General features: G+C 42.1%; 3 protein-coding genes across 7 annotated transcripts in view; 2 read left to right on the top strand and 1 right to left on the bottom strand.

The window, feature by feature from the left end:
- PLEKHA2 (pleckstrin homology domain containing A2) overlaps positions 1 to 6,575 on the top strand; it is a 70,855-nt gene extending 64,280 nt beyond the window's left edge. For all 5 annotated transcript variants that reach the window (XM_019626833.1, XM_019626834.1, XM_019626835.1 and 2 more), the window contains 2 exons: positions 2,100 to 2,177; positions 2,589 to 6,575. In XM_019626833.1, the coding sequence (XP_019482378.1) occupies positions 2,100 to 2,177; positions 2,589 to 2,951 (441 nt within the window). In that variant the 3' untranslated portion in view covers positions 2,952 to 6,575. The remainder of the gene's footprint in view (positions 1 to 2,099; positions 2,178 to 2,588) is intronic.
- A 283-nt stretch (positions 6,576 to 6,858) lies between these two features.
- On the top strand, positions 6,859 to 18,675 carry HTRA4 (HtrA serine peptidase 4). The gene is made up of 9 exons (XM_019626828.1): positions 6,859 to 7,397; positions 7,847 to 7,946; positions 8,689 to 8,893; positions 10,002 to 10,196; positions 10,650 to 10,682; positions 12,093 to 12,207; positions 12,649 to 12,706; positions 13,121 to 13,216; positions 16,708 to 18,675. Exons 1-9 carry the CDS (start codon positions 6,920 to 6,922, stop codon positions 16,871 to 16,873), a joined length of 1,446 nt encoding a protein of 481 aa, XP_019482373.1. The 5' UTR covers positions 6,859 to 6,919; the 3' UTR covers positions 16,874 to 18,675.
- Positions 17,318 to 23,756, bottom strand: TM2D2 (TM2 domain containing 2). Its single transcript, XM_019626829.1, has 4 exons — positions 23,419 to 23,756; positions 22,449 to 22,536; positions 20,688 to 20,803; positions 17,318 to 19,703 (listed from the first exon to the last, which is right to left on the bottom strand). Exons 1-4 carry the CDS (start codon positions 23,643 to 23,645, stop codon positions 19,490 to 19,492), a joined length of 645 nt encoding a protein of 214 aa, XP_019482374.1. The 5' UTR covers positions 23,646 to 23,756; the 3' UTR covers positions 17,318 to 19,489.
- Between the last annotated feature and the right edge of the window lie 19 nt (positions 23,757 to 23,775).

Below are 23,775 nucleotides of genomic sequence, written 5' to 3'. Positions count from 1 at the left end.
AAAACATGTGAGAGGTTTGTTGGTGAGGTCTCAAAGGACAATCAGATAGATAGGTGGCCTGTGGCTTGTGGGGGTAACTTGACACGGGGGTAGGTAGTATTTTGGTAGGGTGGTGAATGGAAGGAGTAGAAGTGGCCTAACAGCCCTGGAAACTGATATTGGGTTGCCATCATGGGAATCTTGAAATTTGTTTAATGAAAATACCAGATGTACATGATGCGGGAGACGTTTGGCTGTCTCTCAGCTCCTCTCCCTGTCTTTCCCTGTATCTTCTAACATTTCCCCCTACCAAGTCATCTTCTGCTTCCCTGGAAGGAAAATCTCTAAGAGATGCTTTTCTACTTATGGATGATTTAGTTACCTCCATTCTCATTCCAATTTGAAATAACCTTTCTTCCCCCCAAATATGTTATCTTAATTGACCCTGACAATTTAATCCTTTAGGTAGGAATAGTCTGCAGATTGAGTGTGAGGAAACTGGGAAAAAAAAAAAAAAGCCCCAGGGAGAAGGCAGTGAATATTTTATACTGTTGGAATTGAAGGCTTCATTTGTGTCCTTTATATGTAATAATAATACTACTACAATAACATACTTATGAAGCCCTTTCTGTGTATCAGGCACTGTTCAAACCGCTTTCCCTACAAGGGTTCATTTAATTCTCTCAATTGTTCTACTTGTGGGACAGGCTAGCCCTGATATTATTAGTAATTGGAAGAATCTTGGAGACCTTGCCCTGGTTATCTTTTTAGACTAGGGATGGATTTGTCTTTTTCTTGGGAAACCACCAGTTTGTCAGATAACTGGGAAACGTCCAGGGGACAGAGAGTGCGGGTAAATTTGCAGCCCTAGTGTAGGAAGGAGGTGTTCGCCTTGGGCACTTGTTGCTACACCCTTTTGACCCAGTGTGCCACAGTGTGAAACCGGTTCCCTTGCAAGCTTCGCCTGTACCTAACCAAGGAAGGTTTGTTTGGGGTGACAGAAAGGGGTAGGATGCAAGCTTGAGAATTTTTAAAAAACTGGTCATGTATTATCTTGATGTAATGCAGAGAAAGAATCATTTGGGTACTGGAGAAAGTGAGTCCCATATGCGGAGACTTTTGCAGGCCGAGGTGTGGTGTTTGTGTATTCACGTGCACAGGCACACAGATATGCACTTGTTAATTTAGGTGGAACTTGTTAATTTAGGGGGAAGGCGCGGGGGACAGAGAGAGGTTAACAAATATAAATTTCTGGAGATCAAGGATTCAGTCTTGGTCCCATCTCTGTGCCCAGCACCTGATGCCATGTGTAACAGTAAGTAAGGCCTCAGGAAACGTTTGCTGGGCTCACTTGAACTCAACCCCTATAAAGCTGGAAAGCACTGAGAATACCGAGGGCTCCACCTATGGTGGCTTTGCCTCTTGATATTCTTTCTTTCTTCACAGAGCCACTGCTGCCCCCTTCAGGGGTTGGTAGGTATTTCTGAGGGAAATACTTGAACTTAGCAGCGTCCTCCGTGTTATACTTAGTGCTCAAGTCTAGCAACTCTCCCCGCCTGGATGGAGAGTCAAGACCAACCCAGGTAGCTTGTGCTTTGAGAGAAGCCTTGCTTGGAGATAATACATATCTGGGATGCTTTGCAGAGGATTTGGCTTTAATGGGACTGGAGTTGAAAATGGGATTATTCTGTTCAGATAGCTATAGTGGAAAGTTGACTGCATTGGGAGGCAGGAGAACTATAATCTAGACCATCCATAAGCCTTGATCCTTGGCTTTCTGGGCTTCATTTTTGTTTGCTATGACAGGAGGCCAACTGTGTTCCGTAATGGGTGAGGGCCTTCAACAGGGGATGGGCCTCTAAGCTCTCCTCTTCATCATGACGTCTGCCCCACTGCAGAGCAGCTCCACTTTGAGCTGTTTTATTTATGAGGTGTCAAATAATATTATGCAGTGGAAAAAAATGTCCTCAAAGGCCTGAGGCCACTGGACTAGATGATCTCTGAGATCCTTCCAGGTCTAATGGAGTGATTTTTATAAACTTAGAATTGAGTCAGAGACTTGAGAGCTGAACTCATTAGTGCCCCAGATTTTTCTGTTAAGTGCTGTGGGTGTTTTGCAGGCGGACAGTCCAGAAGACATGCACAGCTGGATTAAGGAGATCGGGGCAGCGGTCCAGGCCCTCAAGTGCCACCCCAGAGTAAGTCACTTCCTTCCCGTTGCATAGTCACTGTCAACTGAGTGATGACTGTCCTTGAGTGGGCAGGTTTTATTTGGTGATGTAGGCAGGCAGCCTGGTTGCAGCTGAAACCCCAGGCTATCTTGTTTGTTTTTCTTTTTTGACTGATTAGGGTATACATTTTTATTTTTGGTTGTTGGAGGAGGTGAGGTGGAGTTGGATAGAGAAACAGAGTTTCTGATGTGCCCTGTCAGGCAGACCTTGACACATCTGAAGTAAATTATGTTGGATGGATTTGATTTCTGTGGACAAGTGTTTCTGGGCCTATGAGGTGGTGATCCTGGGAGTGTACTCTTCCTGGGGCTTTGGGATAAACATTGTCAGGAAAGCTCTTACTTTTTCTATGTTTTTTCCTTCCCTTTTATATTGTAGGAAATGTCCTTTTCTAGATCCATTTCTTTGACTCGCTCTGGAAGCTCCAGCCTCTCAGGTGGGCCCAACTCTGTCTTGTGCAGAAGGCGGCCACCTGTGGAAGAGAAAAAAGCCCTCTGCAAAGCTCCCTCTGTGGCCTCTTCCTGGCAACCCTGGACACCTGTTCCCCAGGCCGGGCAAAAGCTGCTTCCAGCTGAAGAGACTCCTGAGGACTCATTGTTCACACCTCGACCTGGGGAGAGCAATACTGCTGGGGTGTTGCCAGGCTCCCGGATAAGGCACAGATCGGAGCCCCAGCACCCCAAGGAGAAACCATTTATGTTCAACCTGGATGATGAGAACATACGGACCTCTGATGTGTGACGAGGCATAATGCCCGGGGAGGAAGGGTGGGGGGACTCAAGGAAAGGAGGCCATGACTCAGTTTCTCTGCCTGTTGGAGGACAGTCAGAGGCCTTTATGCCACTCCTTTTCCTGTGGATATTCCGTTGGACAGGCCCATCCAGCTGGCTTAAAAAAAAGTATATAAATGCAGTGTATTTAATTTGGGAAAATCACTAGGTTAGACCCGTAGGCATGCTCAGTGGCGAGCAGGTTGCCTCTTGTTCCACTATTGCAAGGTCGTCCTGGTGAGGAGGTTGGGAGTACAATTTCGTCCTTAACCGAGTTTAATTTCCTTGTCTTTGTTTTAGTTTCTTTTGTTTGTTTTCAGGCCAGGCACAGAATTTTAGGCCAGCCATCTGGTTTTATCGTATTTCTGTTTATTGGCTGAAGTTTGACTGTGAAGTAGAAGGGTAGTAACTAACCTAGCTGAAAGGAGGGAGGGGTCGTGGAAGACTCAAGCTCTGGCTTCACTGGGATACATTCTGAGGGGAGGTATTAAAATCTAAGGGCTGGCAGTGGCCCTCAGAATGTCTACTGGGGCGTATGCCCCCCCAGGAGCCTCCATAGGGGAAGAAATGGAGACCTCTTATAAGATATAGGGAATGATTGAACCCCAGTGCATCAGCCAGTTTTGGGAATTACTCTGCTCTCATTTAGATGTTCTTTGACCCCAAATATTGTCAGTGTGAGTGACAGACTTGCCCACTCTGGTTTCTGTGCCCAGCCCCAAGGATGGGTTTATCAGTGTTAAATGTTATGACTGTTGAGAACAGAATAGACATTTCCCTTAATATGATGTTAGTGGGAAAGTATGAAGGGTTGATAAATTGATAAGTGTATGTTAATTCACTCGTGTGATAGATCAGATCTTTATGTCGGAGTTTTAGATTTGCTTTGAAGCAGGTGCTGGGGAAGAGCTGGATTCTAGTTCATCCAGCTAAGTTTTTTTGATCCATGTTTTATAGACAGAAGGAAAGGTCTGTTTTAGCAAAGACAGATGATCTTGAATCCTTGCCTCACAGCTCTTTTTTAATGGGCCAACATTAGTCTAAGTTTCAGTGATGTATATTGTATACCCTGGCAGATTTGCTTTCCTTCTATTCTTTGTGTTGCCCTTTGAATGAAGCCTTGTGTACTGCATGACCTGACTTGTAACCTGATGAGGTTCTGTGTACTTAGGAGTAGAGAGATACAAAGATAATCTTGAGAGATATTTATATTTTTAATAAAATAGAAACTGCATAACCACATTGATTAGAGGCTGTGCATTGCTGACTAGAGATTTCTCTGGTAGAAGAGCATAGATTGCATTTCCCACCCATGTTTTATGGTGTATCTTCTTCCATTTGACAAGAAGATACTATTTCCAGGGCTCCTGGGAGGATCTGTCTATCCAGGCTACGTGGTGAACTGCTACCAGGAACTTACCAGGGTTCCCTAAAGAGAGAAAACTCATTTCTATCTTAACTTTTAACAGCTAGATCAATTAATGGTATCTTTAAATTAAAAAATAATGAGTAGAGGAAGAGGCTAAGAGAAGCATTTTTACCTAAGTAAATGAATCCCTCCCCTTCCTTATGTCCAAATCTAATGCAGAGGTGAAAACATGTGATCAGAGAATTCTTAGTGGCTTGAGGGAAATCTTTCAGGCAGTGTAGTCATGAAGACTGAGTCATGTTGAGAACTTCTCTTGACTGCACTGCATTGGAGCTATCCTTCACTTAAATTGTGTGGCCTAGTGGTGCTGGTGTAAAAAAGGAAATTTGCTACTGGATCTCTCACTTTTTTCTTTTTTTCTGCAGACTCTTGTGTTCTTTTGTCATCAGAAATCCTCGATTTGGGAATTATTTATTTGAGTGGTAGAGGTTACAGTATACTTAAAGTAGTCTGCTTTCAAGAAATCATTCCAGATTCTTAAAGCTCCTTATCTTTGGTTTCATCTTCCAATTTTCCTCAAGAAAATTATTTGGCTAGGTCAAAGGGAGTGCACCATGAGTGGTACTGAATTAATGAAGATAAATTAGGGACTTTTGAGATTCCTTTAAACATTCCCTAACTCATGGAAAGTTGTCATCTTTTGTTGTTTAAATTATAAAAACTACCCATTTCTCTCTCTTTTTAAAAATAAACTCTGCTACATTACTACTGCTAAATTAATTGGCTATTATAGTAAGCTGATATGTTTCTTATTCATTAAGGTCTATTTTGAGAATGTGTTGCATACTTACAAATCCAGATTGTATTATCATAATAGAGGGAAAACAGAGGCTCGAGTCAGCAAATACTTGGGAATTCTAAGCTAGAAAGAAAATTTTTAATGTAGTTCCAACATGAGGTAAATATAATTATCTTCAATGAAGCCTAAAAGCATTCTCATTCCCAAGCCTCATTTCAGAATTCCTTTTGTGTCCGTATTACTTACCTTCTGGCCAATTTCATATCATAGCCTTTTAATGTCATTACATATGTGAGCCAAAGATGGTGCATATACGACCAAAGCATTTGGTTTTAAATGTATGAAATGGAACCAAATGGAAAAAATAGGGTCGGGATGCAGTGTAGGTTAGTAGTTAAATGCATAGGCTCTGGTAAATCTGAGTCGTCCTTGTGGTGGGGTGGTGTGGTGTGTGTGTGTGTGTGTGTGTGTGTGTGTGTGTGTGTGTGTGTGTGTGTGTGTGTGTGTGTTTAAGGTACCAAAAAAAAGATACTGCATTTTCCTTGTGAAATAAAAATCTTCTCTGAGTTGTGCTGTTCTCATAAGACTTTTGAAGGGGTGTTGATCCACTATGTGTAACAGTATTTCAGGTGGTCTTCCTTATAGCTGAAGTATTTACAATCCAGTGTTCTTGGAAGCTTCAGGATTTGCAAACTCAAGGTCAGTTGATGGTTGGTAAACATAGTTGGGCCTTTTACATTCTGTGAGACATCATACATGTACATGGAGTAGAGTGACTTCAGGTTGAAATATTGGAATTGCACATCTGCTTCTGAGTAGAATGCCGAACTCCCATAAGAAAGAGTAGGTTTAAGATCCAGCTTCGTACTTCATTTGAAGCAAATGATTTTTTTTTTCTTTCTGAATATCACTCCTCTGATATAGGTTAAAAGGACCCAATAAATAAATAGCAGTTCCAGTAGTTGTGTAGTGGGATTTGATAGTTGTTTTCACTGTTAGCCAGATAAACAGGTGTATGGAGGTAACAGTATTTTGGAAATGAAGTTTCCCAAATCAACTTTGTTTGTAAACTTTGAACATGTTAGAAATGGACATGTTTATTAAACCTTTTTCTACCAGTGTCACTTTTTCCTTTATTCTCTTTTCTGTGTTATTGCCTGCATCGGTCAATTACAGTCACTCATGCTAGGTAGAGTTTGAACTGTTCAATCCCTTTCCCCACTGCTTAAGACGTTGTGGCATGATTTTGTGTTTTGAACCAGTATGTTTCAGCTGTGAAATGCACTCGCTGTAAGCACTGAGCTGAGTGCATGGAAACTGTTATGCTTCTCATTTTATCTGATCTCTTAATTGGTATGTAGCAAAAAATAATTTTCTAAAACTGTTTTGTTGCTTGTTTTGTAATAAAACCACATGAAATCCTGAAATATGGTGTGTTTTCCTGACGCCGACCTTCTGTCCGTGGGTGGATCATCTCTCTTGTCAGTCTGCGCCTATTGGTTTTATGGATTTCACGAAGTAGGTTCCCGCTCAGGGTAGGACTAGGAACCTTTCTTTATTGCCTGGGGGTGGATGTGTGCCCCGGGGAGGGACGGCTGTGGGAAGATGTATGGGTGTGCGTGGGGAGGGTTCTGCCAGGCTCTGCCCCTTGAAGTCTGGGGGCTGGCAGAGGCGGCACCCTAGCCAGGAGAAAGAAAGTGTTGCTCATATAAGAGCGGTTGCAGGTCCAGAGTCAAGTAGTTGGTAAAGTAGGAGCAAAGACGGGAGCAGGATGATTAGACCTCTACTGCGGCCAGCTGGGCTCGGACAATTCCTTCTGCTGTGGCTGCTGCTGCCCCCAGTGCCTGTGCCCAGGGTGGAGGCTCAGAGGACCTGGCCCTCGTTCTGTCCCGTGGTCTGCGAGCCGATGCGTTGTCCCCCGCTGCCCACCTGCTCCGCGGGGGCGACGCCAGTGCTTGACCGCTGTCGCTGCTGCCGCGTGTGCGCCGCCACCGAGGGTGAGGTCTGCGGCGGGGCGCTCAGTAGACCCTGCGCCCCGGGGCTGGAGTGCAGCGCGCCGCTCAGCACCCCGCGCCTAGGTGGCGCCCGGCTGGGCACCTGTGGCTGCTCGGCGGCGGGGGCTGCGGTGTGCGGCAGCGACGGGCGCACCTACCCCAGCCTGTGCGCGCTCCGCGCCAAGAACCGCGCTGCGCGCCGCCGTGGCGCGCTCCCGGCGGTGCCGGTGCAGAAGGGGGACTGTGGGGATCCAGGTGAGCGCCAGGGCCGCGCTCTCTCAGGGCACTCTTGGGACTTTCTTAAGGAGCGTACATTTTTCAATCGCGCAGCTTGCGGCGGGCTCTGCTCTGTTCCATTGGGCTTCAGGGATTTCGCGCCTTGTTCCTGATTTTCTTTCTTCTTAGGTGTCTCTTTACCGGTTTCCATGTGGTTTCTCCCCAGTTTTCTCCCTACAGCTGTTGAATGTCATCTTCCCTTAAAAAATTTTTGTTTTCCACCCGGGATGATGGGTCTGGTTCCCTCAAGGCGGATCCTTACGGGACCGCAAGGAATTAATAAATACGCAGGAGGAGGGTACCGAAGACAGGAAGGGGAGTGAAGGTGGAGAGAGGGGTCGGGGAGAGACAGAAGTTTGAGATCAGACTCCTGAGACCATCAGGCCGTAGGGTCCTGCTGCCTCCAAGAATGGAGCGTTTCTTCACAGGGCCCAGAAGCGCTGGCTGGCTCAGGAACAAGTACAACTTCATCTCCGCTGTGGTGGAGAAGGTGGCGCCATCCGTGGTTCACTTGCAGCTGTTCCGCAGGTAAAGGAGGCCCGTCCACTAACTGGGTGACCTTCTGAGGGCCTCCGTGCTCCATACCCCACTCTGCCGCTTTACACGCATCATGTAATATAGTAAACACCGTTGTGAGGACATCGGGGCTGGAAGCGATCCTGTGACCTGTTCAGGGTGGTGGAAGGGATAAGGATTCCGACTTCCAAATCTAGGCACTCCCCCACACTTAGGAGGCTGGGCTTTCTCTCTCGCTCATCTCCCACAGTCAAAATTGAAGGTCAGATGCAAGAGCTGGGAAGCATCTGGATGGTGATCTTGCTCAGCCGCCTCGTTGGCATGGAAGGAAATCCCCTGTCACAAGGCCAGTTGTAATGGAACCTAAACAGGAACCAGACTTCCTTGACTCCCTCCCTGCCTGGGTCCTCGATAATTTGGCACTAGGTCCACTTTTGCTCCTACTAATGTGATTAGGTTAGGTCTGTTGGAAGCAGAGATTGCTGCTCTGACCAGCTCTGACGAATGGAGTGTCCCTGGGAAAGGAGAGTTGGAATCAGCTCTCAGTCCTGTTCAAAAGAGGTGGCCAGGGCACTGAACATGCAGAGTCCCATTACACATGGAGAGAGCGAAAACACAGACAGGGAAAAGTAAAATGGCTGAGAAAACTGTGGTGGAGGTATACTTGATTAATGTGAGGTTCCGGTGTTTCCCGACTGTGGTGGATCCCCTGACTCTCCTGCCCTCTGTTTCTGCTGTTGTCTTGCTGAGACAGGTCACCTCTCAGCATCAGGGATATTCCTGTATCCAGTGGCTCTGGGTTCATAGTGTCTGAGGATGGGCTCATTGTTACCAATGCCCACGTCCTCAACAACCGGCAGCGAATCCAGGTGGAGCTCCAGAGTGGGGTCCAGTATGAAGCCACTGTCAAGGACATTGACCATAAATTGGATCTTGCATTGATTAAGATTGAGCCAAAGGTGAGTGTGCGAGGTCCAAATCAGAGTCTGCATATTTGGGGATTTTCATTAATTTGCTCGTATTTTCTTTCCCACTTCACTTCCACCCACTCCACATCTTTTCTACCTATGCTGTTTTCTAGTTTCCTTCCTCTCTGGTTTTTACACCCTCTTATTTTCGTCCATACCTGTCTGTACATCCCTAACAATTTCTATTAACTATCCAGCAGTGTTTTTTTTCTCTTTCACCACCTCTTTCAACAGATGTTTCTTCTGGGAAACTAATTTCTCTTCTTGTCTTAAAGAGTATCAGGAATGACTGCAATGGATTCAGAGCTGCTAAGGCAGCGGTTCTCAACCTTCCTAATGCCGCGACCCCTTAATACAGTTCCTCATGTTGTGGTGACCCCCAACCATAAAATTATTTTCGTTGCTACTCTATAACTGTAATTTTGCTACTGTTATGAATTGTAATGTAAATATCTTTTTGTTTTCTGATGGTCCTATGCTACCCCTGTGAAAGGGTTGTTCGACCCCCAAAGGGGTCGCGACCCACAGGTTGAGAACTGCTGTGCTAAGGAATACTTTGAGGTCCTTGCTATCAAAGTGTGGTCTGCACACTAGCAACACTGACATCATCTGAGAATTTTTGAAAATGCAGAATCTCAGACCCCACCCAGGTCTACTGAATCAGAATCTGCATTTTCTTAAGATCCCCAGGTGATTTATGTGCACATTAAACTCTGAGAAGAGCTGCTCTGGGAGATCTCCTTTGTCTGTGGCTTATTAACTTTTACTGTAAACTTTTGAGATGGAGCAATGCTCAGTAAATTGCTAATGTCTGTTTATGCTTACCAGTTACTTCACTTGTGGTTTATTTATAGTAATGTCTACAAAGCAATAATTTTAGATTTTAGAGATGATCCTGCATCTTAGTTGGTGGTAGTTGAAATGTGAGGGAGAACCATCAGGCAGTCCTAGAACCTATGTGGATGGGTGATTCTTGGATTATAAATGCCACAATGATAAAGACTGTGTCCTATATATGTTGTACACAAATACTGGTTGATTTTATTCTTGATTTTTTTCTTTACCTTTCTGTCTTCCCCATCCCTCTTGCCACATGCAGACTGACCTTCCTGTATTGCTGCTGGGAAGGTCATCTGACCTGCGGGCTGGAGAGTTCGTGGTGGCCTTGGGCAGTCCGTTTTCTCTGCAGAACACAGTGACTGCAGGAATTGTCAGCAGTACACAGCGAGGGGGCAAAGAGCTGGGGCTGAAGGATTCAGACATGGACTATATCCAGACGGACGCCATAATTAATGTAAGTCACTTGGGAGGGCCATTGTGAGCCCATGCAATACTGGCAGTACAGGGAGAAAAATACTTCAGAGTGCCTTCTTTTCCCTTTGGACTTCCAAGGATGTTCAGAGTTCAGTTAGATCCTTATGAGAAGGATGGAATGCCATGTTGTTACAGTTCAACCTGTTTGATGTGATGGCATCCATGATATTAGGTGGTGTGTTAGGATCTGTTATAGAGGTCTGTTATACTGCTATAGGAGGTGGTGGTCTTTTTGCTGTTGTTCTTTACCTTCAGTGACTTTAGTATTGATGATAATGGGGGAACAACTTTGCCTGCCTTGGGGGAACAGGGGCTTATGAGAGCGGGCTGCTTTTGGTAAACCTGTTTAGGAACTATGTATAAACGACAAGGAATAAAGTACTGAATTGACAAGGAGTAAAGTACTGATGGCTTTTTCAAAATCTGTCTTCAGCACGGGAATTCTGGCGGGCCTTTAGTGAACTTGGTAAGTGACCACTTTCCTTGCTGCTGCATGCCTCTCTCTAATTTTTAAAGATTTTACAAATTCCATGATGCAGACTAGGATGCCATTCTTGTGTAGAGATTTGTGGTATTATGCTTTTCCATGATGGCATCTTAAGTAAACAGTTAGGAAAATTTAAGATCTACGATGGATTTGTCATCCTGGCATGTGATCTCATCCAGCTGAGAGTCCCAGAGTTTACTGACACTTACATCTCTTTCACATGCTTTCTGTTTTCATTGGATAGTTAACAAAAGTCCTGGGTACTAAACCCAAATTTATGTCAAATGACCAACTGTACTACTAGGTAATATATTTCCTTGAAGATCCCATAGTGCTGTATAGGAAGAACTGTGTCTCATCCAAAAATGTTAATTTCATGATGTGATCTGTCCAGGTTTTTAGTCTTGACCCACTAACAGGTGATAGGAAAACCACAACAGGACTCCATTGCTTTGTCATGTATTTAATTCTTCCATTTTATTCAGCATTTCTAGTGGAAATGACAGGGTTTCTAGTTGCTCAAATACATGTGAAAACATAAGAGTGCAATGTTGATTGACACATGCTCTGTGATCATGCTCTCTGAGTGCCTTTCAGCTGATTGTTTGTGGTTTCTTTTTACATATCACACTTGCTTGTAGGAGGATGAATTGTGTGTGAAATTATTGAGTACTTTTTACCTATAATAATGTATGCAATTTTTTGTGCCTTCTTTTTCCAGTAGACAATGAATTTACTAGAGCAGAGCTGGCACACAGAATTTCAGACCACACTCCAGACCTACTGAGTTATAATCTATGTTTTAATATGATTAGAAGTCTCGTTTCTATCATTTTCATTACCTAACAAGGGTTAGAGGAGGATGAAGTGCACAAAGAGGAAAGTATTTGTCACATCATACCTTTGGTTTAGTAGAGTTTTGTTCCTAAGGTCAATTTGCTAATTCTTCTGAATAGTTTCCCTGAAGTGTTACTGAAAATCCAACAGCTTTTTGCCTTTTCCATGTTTATTTTTAGTTTCATTTAAGGAATGCAAAGGAAAATACTCCTTGTCCTCTTATCTGGGCAAAAATACAAAATGTGGTTCACTTTTAAAATCAGTGTAATTTGGTGAAAGAAAAAATGATGAAAGATTTTTTAAAAGAGATTTTAAAACATTAAAAAAACGATTTTTTCAAGAAAGGAACAATTCCTCAGCAGGCATTTACACATGTGTAGGTCTCCTCTGCTCTCCTACCGTGCTCTACCTCTAAGATACTAACATCCATTGCTCTCTATTGAAGAAGCACACATTTCCTCGAGCCCCTCTGTACTCTGACCCCAAGTGACTAGCTCTTACTTGTTCAGTTTGCACGACTTGGTGACTGAGTGATGTCTGCTCCCTTGCCAGGATGGTGATGTGATTGGCATAAATACACTGAAGGTGACTGCAGGAATCTCCTTTGCAATTCCTTCAGATCGAATTCGACAGTTCTTGGCGGAATTCCATGAGCGCCAGTTGAAAGGTAAGGAGATTGAGAACTTTTTCTTGCCCTTGTGTGTTTTTCAGGAGCTGAAATCTATTGTGCTCCATACTAACTGAATCTATTGTGGAGATTGTGGAGTTAGCCATTTCAGTTCTGTAGAATAGTGAGCCACAGGTACCCAGCTCTTCTCATGGTGGTTTGGGCAGCAACCTGGGGGACTAGGCACAAAACCAGGCATGAATTGTACCCAGAAATATTTGAACTGCTGTGAAAAGGAAACCTGAGGGCTGGAGATGGGAAGGTGGTGGGGAGGATGGCCTGTGTTAATGACAAAGGTTCTCTGAGGCATGCATTTCATGGCTGACAGTCTGAAAGGGCAGCTATAATGGTGAGGATATTCTGTGACCCAGGTGTCTTTTAAGATCTGCCAAAAGAAGAGAAGTTTTATTGTTGGTAACACATGATAATTTTCCTTTCCAGGAAAGGCTCTTTCACAGAAGAAATACCTGGGTCTGCGAATGCTGCCCCTCACTATGAAGTAAGCATGGGTTTGAATGTGTGTGGGTTGTTTTCTGAAGCAAAAGCCATAGCTGGACTGTCTTAACAAGGAAACTATAAAGTGTTGGGATCACAGCTGTGACTCTTGTGGCCATAGGCCCTGTATGTCACAGTAGGTATATGCTTCAGACTACATCAGCATCCTCTGTACTTCTCTGTAGTTCCTTTCACTGTGGCTATATTTTAAAATGTCTGACATAGAATGTTTGACATAGAAAATGAGAGCCCCCCAGGGAAGAATAAGTGTGACCCACTGGATGGAATCCTCTCTGGCCGCTGTGAGCCTTGAGAGAAAGATAGAGTAGTATTGAGACTCAGAGGCTTTGCCCAGCACTCAGGAGATTAATCACCGTGCTTCTTAACCTTAGGCGAAAACTCTTCTCATTTTTCTTAGCCTCCTTCAAGAAATTAAAAGACAAGATCCAGATTTCCCTGATGTGAGTTCTGGGGTTTTTGTATACGAGGTGATTCAAGGGACAGCTGCTAAAAGGTAAGAGAAGCTCAGGCCTTTCTTTGCCCAGCCTCTTTCGTTCTCGCTAGATGTGCGGCGTGGGGAACGTGTGTAGGGTCTAGACTTGTGCTCTCCAGTACAGGGGACCCTACCCACATCTGGCTACTGAACACTTGAGATGTGGCTGGTGTGACTGAGGAACTGAATTTTTAATTTTATTTAATTTTAATTTATTTAAATAAAAAAACCAGAAGGAACGTAGAATATTTTTCCATTAAACACACCTTTTTGTTATTGATTTGGGAGGACTTCCTCTCACTTTAACCATTGCATTGTGTAAGGTATTATCGTTTTGTGCTGTTTCTAGAGGATTTCTTAGACTGTAAAATGCGTACCAATAATTAGTACAGTATCACATGTTAAAGTGATACTTTAGATATACTGAGTCAAATAAGACAAATTATTAAAATTACTTTCATCTGTTTAAAAATTTTATTTTTTATTTTGTAAAGGTTTTTATTGGGGAATTGGGGGATGGGAACAGCACTGGGGAATTGAGGGAAGGGGAACACACAAGTTGCTGTCTTTTTGTTCTTCAGTCTAGTTGTGGAGGACGTTGCTTCACTGGCCCAAGTTGGCACCATCATTGCGTTCTTCCCAGGCAAGGCAGATCAGTCGCTGGCTTCTGGACAGCCGCTCACAGCCGTTTGAGGGCCGCTCATGCTGGCTGCTTGCTCAGCTCCAGGTTGAGCTGTTGTTCAGCATCTTAGCTGTAGAGGGCAGCGTCACGGGCCCCCACAACATGTGGGATCCGAACTGGGGCCCTCTGGCGTCCCAAGCCAGTTCTTAACCAACGTGCCACTCGGCCGGCCCTAAAATTTTGTTTTTTAAATGTGGCTACCAGAAAATTTTAAATTACATGTGTGGCTTGCCTCACATTTCTGTTGAACAGTAATGCTGATTTAGACTTGTGCACTGTAGGGGTCTTTTTCTTTCCTTTTGTTGTTTTGGAAGGGATGGTTCTCTGTAGCCCAAGAATTCATGATGGGGGGTAATAACATAAGTTTAAATTAATCTTTTTTAGAAATCCCCAAATCAACCCCTTTGATACCTTAGATATTAAGAATTAGAAGACTCCAAAGGGTTTAAAATTTAAGAACATATTTTAGGTATCTTAAAACAGTTTTTTTCTTTGAATTCTGGATGACAGTATCTGAAGACAGCACTAAATAAACAAACGAGCAAATAAACAAAGGAGTATATAAACTGAATAAAGCAAAGGCTAGAGTAGCTCTCCATAAAAGATGCTTCAGCTGATTTTACTGTTCTTTTGAACATTTCTACTACCTACTGAGGGAAGAGGTGGCTTGTCTGACAGTTTTTCTCTTATACTTCTTCACTATTCCTCTCTCTGTTTTTCAAGAGCTCAACAATCTGTTTAGATTATAGCAACTCTTGTAGTAGGGGTCAAGAAACCGTAGGGCACTAACTATTCAGAATAGCCAAGTGCTAGGTCTCATGTTACTAAATTTGGCTTGTCACAGGTTTTTCTAAACTTTCTTGGTTCCCGCCCTCACCTCCACCCACCGCCCCCTCCATTTTTAACTTCTGGTTCAAGGCCAAGCTATTTCTTTCAGATCTCCAAGTCCTTGGCTACTCAAGATGTGGTCTGTAGACCAGCTGTATTAGCATCAGCTGGAGCTTTGTAGAAATGCAGGATGACAGGCCCACCACTGAATCAGAATCTGCATTTTAAACAAGATCTCTATGGTTTGCATACATATTAAAACGTGGGAATTAATGCTTGGTGCCACGGCTAAATGGGAGAGCTGTTCTTTTGACTTCCCCCACTGATATCTAATAACAATGATAATAATTATAGTAATAACAGCTGGCATCTATTAACCACTTACTGTATGTCAAGCACCATTTTAAGTGTTTTATGTATTTGTTTGAGCCCCCAGTTTTATGATATAGGTATTATTTTAGAGGAAGCAGCTGTAGTACAGAGAAGTTAATGTGAGAGTCACACAGTAAGTCAGACAGCAGGGATGTGGAACCTAGCTTAACCTCTGTATTATCTTGCTTTTGTGGTTGCTTTCTTGCTTTTGAGGGGCAGAGTCATCGAGTGGCAAGAAGATGGCTTTGCAAATTTGAAAGACCCAGGATCATGCCCTATTTTAGTCTTTTGCAAGCTGTGGGATATTTATCCTGTCTGAGCCTCACTTCCTCATATTTGGTGTATAGTTTTCACTCAGTAATAATTTGCAGGTTCCTTTTTTTCTCTTTTTCCACTTACAGAACTACCATGAATTAAGTTCTTTCCTTGTGCACTGTCCGTCATTTTCCTGAGCTGACCTTGTTCTAAAGGCTTTCCATACTTTTAGCTCTGCCTTCAAACTTCTCTTCACATCCTCTTGCTTTACATTTCTTTTTTTTTTTTTTTAAATAAAATCCACATGCCTTGGTAATCCTCCCATATTATTCGTCCTTGGGCTTTCCATTTCTCTCACATGGTGTCTTCTGGAGTCATTTAATTTGTTGTCCCTCTTCCAGGCTATTTTTGACTTTAAGACAAATCAACAACATGGTTATATTATTTATTGCATTTTCATATTTGGAAGTGGTTTTTGTTTTGAGAATATGTATTTTATGTGAGGCAGATATGTTGGAGACTGAATGCAGTCACAACTTTGGGGAAAAGGAGCCTAAAACCAGATCCTTAAATATTCAGACCTGGACTTACTGGGAGCAGAGCTTTTAATACTGTAACTCAACATACTCTCTAGTTCAGGGGTTGGCAAACTTTTGAGACGGAAGAGCCGCCAGGGGTCAGCAAACTGCAGCTTTTGAGCTGCAGGCTCTGAAGTAAAATTGAAAATGAAAATAAAACTATCATAGTTTCATTTATAAAATTTCTAAAGGATATTATTCACATAATGGTGATTATGTAAAAATATATTTATGGCTCTCAAATAATTTTTGAATTGTTGTGAGGGACAGGATTGGCTCTTCCAGAGGTCGGCAAACTTTTGAGACAGAACATACCCGAAGAACCGCAGCATGCCTACCCCTGCTCTAGTTCCATAAACTGTGGGTGAAATGGGGAAAGTGGGCTCTCAAAATCAAACTGATCAGTGTCTGCGGAAAATATACTGCTTGGGCTTTTCATGTTTGCTTGTAAGACTGGGAGTATGCTTGGGGGGTATGCAGAGATTAATAGAAATTAAAAGCTAAACTCCTATTGCAAACCAAATCTAATATGTGGGAGGAGTAAACTTCTAACACATGATTCTGGTAGAATATTAATTTTGTAAAGGTAAATAGGATTGCTGTCCTCCAGGTGTTTTCACTGCATATCTTAGAACAGCCCTCATATTTTAAAGAATTGAAGCCATTTCTGGTTTTCTGGTTGGTATATTTAATGCCAGCAATATAGTAGATTGCTATAAGAGATTGACATTAAATTCTAGATGGGGATAAGTAAAACTCTTATAGTTTCACGGTCCTTTTTTTCCCCTCCTTTCCAGCTCTGGGTTGAGAGACCACGATGTAATCGTCAGCATAAATGGGCAACCTGTTACCACCATAACCGACGTTACTGAAGCTGTTAAGGACAATGATTCCCTTTCCATCATGGTTCGTCGGGGAAGTCAAACTTTGATCCTGCCAGTCACACCTGAAATAATTGATTAAGTATCTTGCTTTAAAGAGAAATTATCTGACAAAACCAAAGCTATATTACCTGGTTTGTATTGAAGATGTGCCAAAGATATGGCAAGAGGTCTTAGGATCTCTTTCTTAATAAGGAAAAATGAATGCTTTAAAACACACACACACACACTCAGGGACCATTAGGTTGGGGGTGCTATCCTGCTGCTAAGAAGCCTTACTAAGCAAGTGGAAGAAGGACATGGTGCCAGGAAGTCTGAAGAACTGATAGAATTTTATTTAAAGATAGGAAACAACTGAAAAATAGGTAATTTCTAATTTACCTTTGACAGAAGGGCACTTTAGTATTTTAAAACTTCTCTATGGCCACAAACTGGATAATCTCTCTCTCTCACGCACACACACACACACACACACACACACACACACACACACACACAAATATTAAGAAACAACCTGAATCCAGAGTGCAAAGGAAATAAAATTTTTAATAATATTCCTTTAGGTAATTAGTTTTTCAGGTTGTATCACATTTGGCTAGGGTTTGTGGATACAAAGGTGGGGCATCGCTTAGAAATCAAATTGAAACTAACAATTGCCACAGAGGAATACTAAATATTTGCAAGTTATCACTCTAGCAGAGGAAACAACTTTGGTCTCCAACAGCTTTTCTGACTGTGAGAAGGGCTCCTACAAAACAGATATTTCAATAAATGACAGAATTTTGCCTTTTTACCCAAGCTCTTCCTCTTGGCAACATTCATGATTTGAGTATGCAAGCTGCCAAAGTGCTGTTTTCTTTTTTTTTAAAAAGAACATAGTTTTTGATGGGGTTTGTGATTACCCTTAAAGAGATTAAAAAAAAAATGTGTGAGATAAGGCAAAATTTGTGGCTTAACATATTATTTTGGGTAAGATTTTAATTTTGTTTTCTGGACTTCTCTTAGTAGTGAGGGTTTTTGTTTTTGTTTTGTTTTTTTTTCAACATGGTATCGTTAGACCCCCTTAAAATTTTATGGGTTTGTACATTTTTCTGCAGAGAGGTTCCAGTTTCTTCATGACTCACAACAATTTAAAAAAGACTGCCTTAGAGTATAGAGATTATGAATACAAATCTACCAGGTATTGCTGTTATAAACAAGGTTAAAGTCAATGTGGTACAGACCTTTCAAGACAGAACAGAATAATCTGCTTTAATTTTTATACAATTGCCACCATTTAATCATATAAGAACAATGATCACATTAATCAGGGGTAATAAAGCTAAAACTTTTAGGAAAGCTGTATCATGATGATAGAGCATATCCAGAGTTATTTTAACTGTGCTTCTTGGTCTTTAAGTCAATTATTATGAAAGCAAATTTTGAGCAGTTCTACCTTGATTGTTTCTAGAATTTATAAGTTGTTCCCAAGAGCAGGATTAGTTTGACTTACCCCAAAAGTTCCCCTTTTACTTTATATTTGACCATGCTTTTCAATTTAGGTTGCAAAGGAAGGGAACTAAGTTTTTCAAATCACTTATAATTCAAAACATTTCCTTTATTTTCAGTGATTTGGGAGTGCCAAAGCTTGGTTGTGTCTCTTTCCCTATGGCTGACTGCCCACAGTGAGAGCTTCTGGTACCATGGTTATTTTGACAGAAAGTGCTCAGTTTCTCTTTGTCCCCATAAAATCACATCCTAACTCTATCCAGCACTCAGTAATAATATCCTTTAAGTAAGAGTCTGTTTTTCTTTCCAAGGGCATGAGGCTCCTCACCTTATCTTACCTAATCATGAAGAATGGTTTTATAGTCACTTGTATGTTTTTTTTTTTTTTAACCAGCCTACAACATAGGCTCTCTAAACTGGTAAATAACTACTTTTCAGATAAGAAAATTCTGCCAAGAGGATAGCCTAACCCAGACAGGTCTGATACTGTTGGCTTTCAAACCACAATTGGAAATGAAAAAATTATTTCCATGCATATATATATATATATTTCCATGTATACACTACCTCTTAAAGCATAATAACGGTAAAACAATAGGGTTTATTAATAGGGTGGTTCACTTTAACCACCTAGCTTTTAGCGAAACACATATAATTTTGAGTTTTACTCTACCTCTCGAGAATACTAAACAGCATTCCAGGTTGGCAAAATTTATTCTGCAATTTAAATTCAGAAAGTCAGAATTTCAGTGTGTATTAAAATCCATGGCAATTTCTACTTCTGCTAGAGATCTTCACAGGTTCAGCTTCAGATCTCCGCATGAAGACTCAGGGTCACAAAAGGCACCAGGCTAAAAATACTCACTTCGCTCATCCTGTTGGGTTCACCTGCTCCAAAGGATTGAAGATATAGCCATGTACAGAAAAAAAGAGTATGGAAAGCCTTCCGCTGCTTATAAGTTAGTCACTAGCCTTTATATTTTGTACACGAGGAAAGGTACAAACTTGGTTCACACAACACTGTTTGTCACTTCTAGTCTGCAAGGTAAAATTTGGGTTGAAAATCCACAGTCCAAAGAAACCATCGTAACCAAACCCATTCCTTCCAAAGAGAGAAAGGAATGGTCAGATCTGATATCACGGAAGAGCTATGAGTCTGAAGAGATGAATGCAGATGACTTGTCTCTCTGGGCTGTAACAGCAGCTCTTTTTAGTAAACAGTGCACCAATTGCTGCCATCACTTGGCATCAGCCCTCCAGTAATAAGCAATATAAGGTCAACAAACCACCAAATCCCAAGTCCTCCAAGTGTCAACAGCTTCCCTACGGCTGTGCCAGTGTGTCCCAGACAGAAACGATCCACTCCAAAACATCCCAAGAAGAAAGAGTAGAGTAAAGTGGTTATGAAGTAGTGTCCGGTATACCTAGAGAAAAGGAATTAAAAGGAAGATGTTTACCACATGAAAATTAAAGTACTCAATGATTAATGAATTTAATGTAAGTGAAAAGATGGTATAGCCAGTCCCTCTGTGGCCTCTTACTACCCGCCCCCACCCCCCCACCCCCCCGCAAGGATCTTTAGTTGGTCTCGAGTCTCAAAAGCATACCTGCCAAGATGTGGAGGGCTTGTAAGAACAAATACTGAGTTGGACTGGACAATAAATTATTAAGCACATTAGCACCATAGATATCCTGGTAGGAGTGGAGTCTGGGCCCCCAATCCTCCCCTGCACAGGCTCCTTTCTTGAGGCTGTAGTTCTGAATGTAGTTCTCTAATGAAGTGTTGTCTTTCCTTAAATGAACACTGATCTCCATATACCTTTCCTGTTGTCTTGGGATGACTACAAATGGGGATGTCTGCATAAGGACTTCTGTCTTATATAGTGTGATGACACTCAATTGCAATTACTCTATTATCATCACTAAACATAGTCAAAGACTCCATTAGCAAATGGTATAAGGAATTTCTGTGCCTTCAAGCAAAATTTATAAAAATAACCCTAATTCTTTAAGAAAAACTGATTTTCAGGGAGAGGCCCATACTTTTTCATAAAACTTTTATTCCTGAAACACTGACTATTTTTAAAGGATTTATGCTTATCATAGGAATTCTGGAGCTAGATCATCTGGTCCAACTCCTTCATTTTGTAGATGAGGGAGGGGACAGAAACTCTGGGCGCCCATAGGTACTTACTTAGTTGGTGAAAGAGACACTTAGGACCTCTGGTCTCAAGTACAGTGTCCTGTCTGTTATAACTACATTATCCCTGTCCACGGATTATACACAGTAGTAATCATGTTGCCCCTTTAACACTTAAGGCAAAAGAAAAAATCGTATCAAGAGATGACAAGGAAAACAGCTCTACCTCTGCCCAAGTACCAACTACCCCATTCAAAGTAACACTTACTTTATACAAGGTTTATTCTCTCGTAGGAAGGTCCTAGGACTGGCACACTCAATTCCATCTAGGGCCCGGCACTGGACTGATGTGTGTTCTACATCACTGTAGGCTTGACCACCGAACTGTGGAATAACCACCGAAACAAAACCAACAAAAAACTCACCAAAGCAAGTAACACAAAATGTATCTTTATATTAATTAATAAAAGCTGACTCAGCGTGATAATTATTCTAACAAAGTTGGGGTAAGGCTGTTCTGAAGAACAAGGAATTCAGTGACATACCTCATGTGATTTTAAATTAGTCCATCCGAAATGTACATTGTTTTACATAAACTCTTTTTTAAACATTCTTTATGATTAGCTTCTTTAATAATATAATAAAAAAATTATAATAAATATCATTAAATGCCATTTAAGATGGATGGACACAATGCTTTAATTATCCTATATTTATAGGACAAAGAGCACATTACTGAACATTTGAGAATCGGTATATATGAACATAATTAGAAATAATTCAGAGTATCAACTGACTCAGGACTTGATTTAGGTCATGAATGTATGATTATCAAATATTTGTAGTACATCTACAGTATGTTTAAATTCCAGTAAAAAATTTCAGAACAGGACCTCTGACCCTTTGTGTCAATGAATTCTAAAAAAGAAGGCACAGCTGTATATTCTCTACTGGCAACTTATTAAGTGCTTCACTGCTATTTTTGTTGGAGCATTCCTCAAAGGGAAGGGGGTGGGAAATAAGGATGCTTATTCCTTATACCTCCCCCAGGGAAGCAGGTGCCTGAGCACTGCCAGTCCTCTAGGACTTCTGGGAGAAGTGACAGTTTGAGTGCCTTGACAGGATCAATCCAGTTTTTAATTAGTAAAACAGGCAAGAGTTAAGTGATCTGTATACAATGCTAACTCAGACTTTTATCAATAATTATCAATAGAACAAAATCTCAGTGTATTGAGAATATTTCTTCATACATGATTGCAGTACGAGTTGCCTTTTTGGTTTTATTACTTTCAGGTTTATTTCTCTGTGTCTGATTTATTACTAAGAATGTTTTCCCATAATTCTGTTACACCTGTGTCTTGACTTGTATTATGCAGCATAACATAACATAATGGTGAGTCCACAGTGGGGAAAAAGTACATGAACGTCACTGGTCTTTTTGGAATCTGACTAGGAAGCGTGTACCTAGCTTTAGGGATATTATCAACAGAGCTGAATGGCCTCTCTATTTCAAGAGGTCACTGTTACTAAAGACGTCTCCTTGAATGCGATAACATCCTACAAAGACATATACTGATAGACCCTGTTTCCTAAAGACATAATAGAAACTGCATGCCTGGTGAAAAGAAAGGTTACTGGCAAGAGCAACTCTGCCCCAAATGCATGTGTAACAAAAATACTGCTCAATTCATCTTCAGTGTTAGAAAGTGCATAAGCCTTTTTTTGCTCTTTCAGAAAAGTACATGACTTGAAGGATAATTAGGGATGACATTTTTAGCTTCAAATCTGTCAATCTCAATGGCCAAGGAACCAAAGACAGGTTGGTCTTTGCACTTGGGTAGTTTTGGCACAGAGACTGCTGCTTCCTGAGGAAACTAAATGTCTTGTTTAGCCTCTGACCCTAGCCATCCTGTACATTTCTAGCTAACAGTTGTTCTAGACAAGGTAACCTCATACCCTTTATCCTTTTCTGTAACTTTTTAAATACGTTTCTGGAAGAGTTCGCTTATAAAACAAAACAAAAACCCACCTTGAGACAACCATAACCAAGTTCCTGGGATGCGGTTCCATTTCCGACATGATCCACTGGGTCTTCACATTCTATGAATTCATCAGGTCTGTAAATCAACAGTAAGATCATGACCATCACATGGTCTTTGCAAATGGCTATTTACACGTATATAATCAAAACAGGCAAGAGACATTTCTTCAAGTTTCTGTGGTTTAATGTTCTGAATCTTTCCCAAGACAAGAGATGATGTCAAACTGAAGTATGGCAGGTCAAATAGCTATCCAAATGACCTTTTATTGGGGGCAGGGGGGTGTTTCTGGTCCTGTTTCTACACATATTCTACTTCTGTCATGCCTTCATCTCTTCACTTAGGCCAAGAGTCACAAAGCTATGCAGACAAAACTGAAGCCCAAAGATTCGCAGTTCTCTTTGCATTTCCCAAACGCCTTTTCTTATTTGACTAACATGGGATGTTAAAAAATTACTTGGCTCTGCAACGGTAAGAATATATATCTATATATCTATATCTATCTATAGATATATCTATCTATATCTATCTATATCTATAGATAGATATAGATAGATATATATACAGAAAGTGCCTTATAGGCAGGGACAAGTAATTGACTCCACTTGTGCCTCACGCAGTACCAGCACCTACGATGGAGTCTCTCCGGTTAAAGGGGGCAGGACAGAGAAGACACTACCTCGTATACTTCCGGAGACTATATGATGTCACCCCTTCCTAGTTCTCCTCTTTCGGAATCTCAAAGGATCTGCCACTGACACGGTTTTCCCCTAAATGGGTGAAAGGAGTGAGAAAAACCTGTCATATTCACCTCCCGCATGTAGACTATCATCAGGTCCTCAGATGGAAAGGATCGGGGGTGGGGGTGGGGGAAGCAGCCTCTCTCCTCCTCCCCTAATACACCCTTATATCCCTGGTCCTATCGCCATCTCCACCTGCCTCGACGACTGGGTAGCTTACAGGTAAGAGCAAAGGATGACTGGAGAGTTGGGGTCGCCATATTCCCAGCTCGGAGCGCCGGCGGAGACCTCCGGGTGGGCGGCGCCAGCGGATGTGAGCTCGGGCTCTGCGGTAGCGTTGTACGAGTGGCTCCGAGAAACACAATGCAGCAGAAGTAGATTCCCCAGCAGCAAAGCCGCCTGGCCACACAGAAGTAAGTAACTCACCGGGCAACCACCCAGCACCATCTTCCTGGGCCCAGTGGCGGAGAGGCGGCCTCCTCAACCACAAGAACCCGGCGGGCACCGCAGACCCAAGCCCTGCCTGGTCGGGCCCGTAGCCCCGCTCCTCGCTGCCAAACAGCCAATGAGCGTGCAG

The sequence above is a fragment of the Hipposideros armiger genome, unplaced genomic scaffold (genome assembly GCF_001890085.2).
Source record: "Hipposideros armiger isolate ML-2016 unplaced genomic scaffold, ASM189008v1 scaffold_690, whole genome shotgun sequence".
NCBI classification, from domain to species: domain Eukaryota; kingdom Metazoa; phylum Chordata; class Mammalia; order Chiroptera; family Hipposideridae; genus Hipposideros; species Hipposideros armiger.
The sequence above is the reverse complement of the archived record's forward strand: the minus strand, read 5'-3'. Positions and strand labels throughout refer to the sequence as shown.

Bases quoted from the DNA above. Each gene is read 5' to 3' on its own strand.
- HTRA4 (XM_019626828.1), top strand. From the start codon at position 6,920: ATGATTAGACCTCTACTGCGGCCAGCTGGGCTCGGACAATTCCTTCTG. The intron at 7,398-7,846 runs GTGAGCGCCAGG...GTTTCTTCACAG, and splicing joins GGGGGACTGTGGGGATCCAG to GGCCCAGAAGCGCTGGCTGG. The intron at 8,894-10,001 runs GTGAGTGTGCGA...TGCCACATGCAG, and splicing joins TGATTAAGATTGAGCCAAAG to ACTGACCTTCCTGTATTGCT.
- TM2D2 (XM_019626829.1), bottom strand. From the start codon at position 23,645: ATGGTGCTGGGTGGTTGCCCGGTGAGTTACTTACTTCTGTGTGGCCAG. The intron at 22,537-23,418 runs GTAAGCTACCCA...GTTGATTTACAG, and splicing joins GTCATCCTTTGCTCTTACCT to ACCTGATGAATTCATAGAAT. The intron at 19,704-20,687 runs GTAAGTGTTACT...CCTTTTCTCTAG, and splicing joins GAGAATAAACCTTGTATAAA to GTATACCGGACACTACTTCA.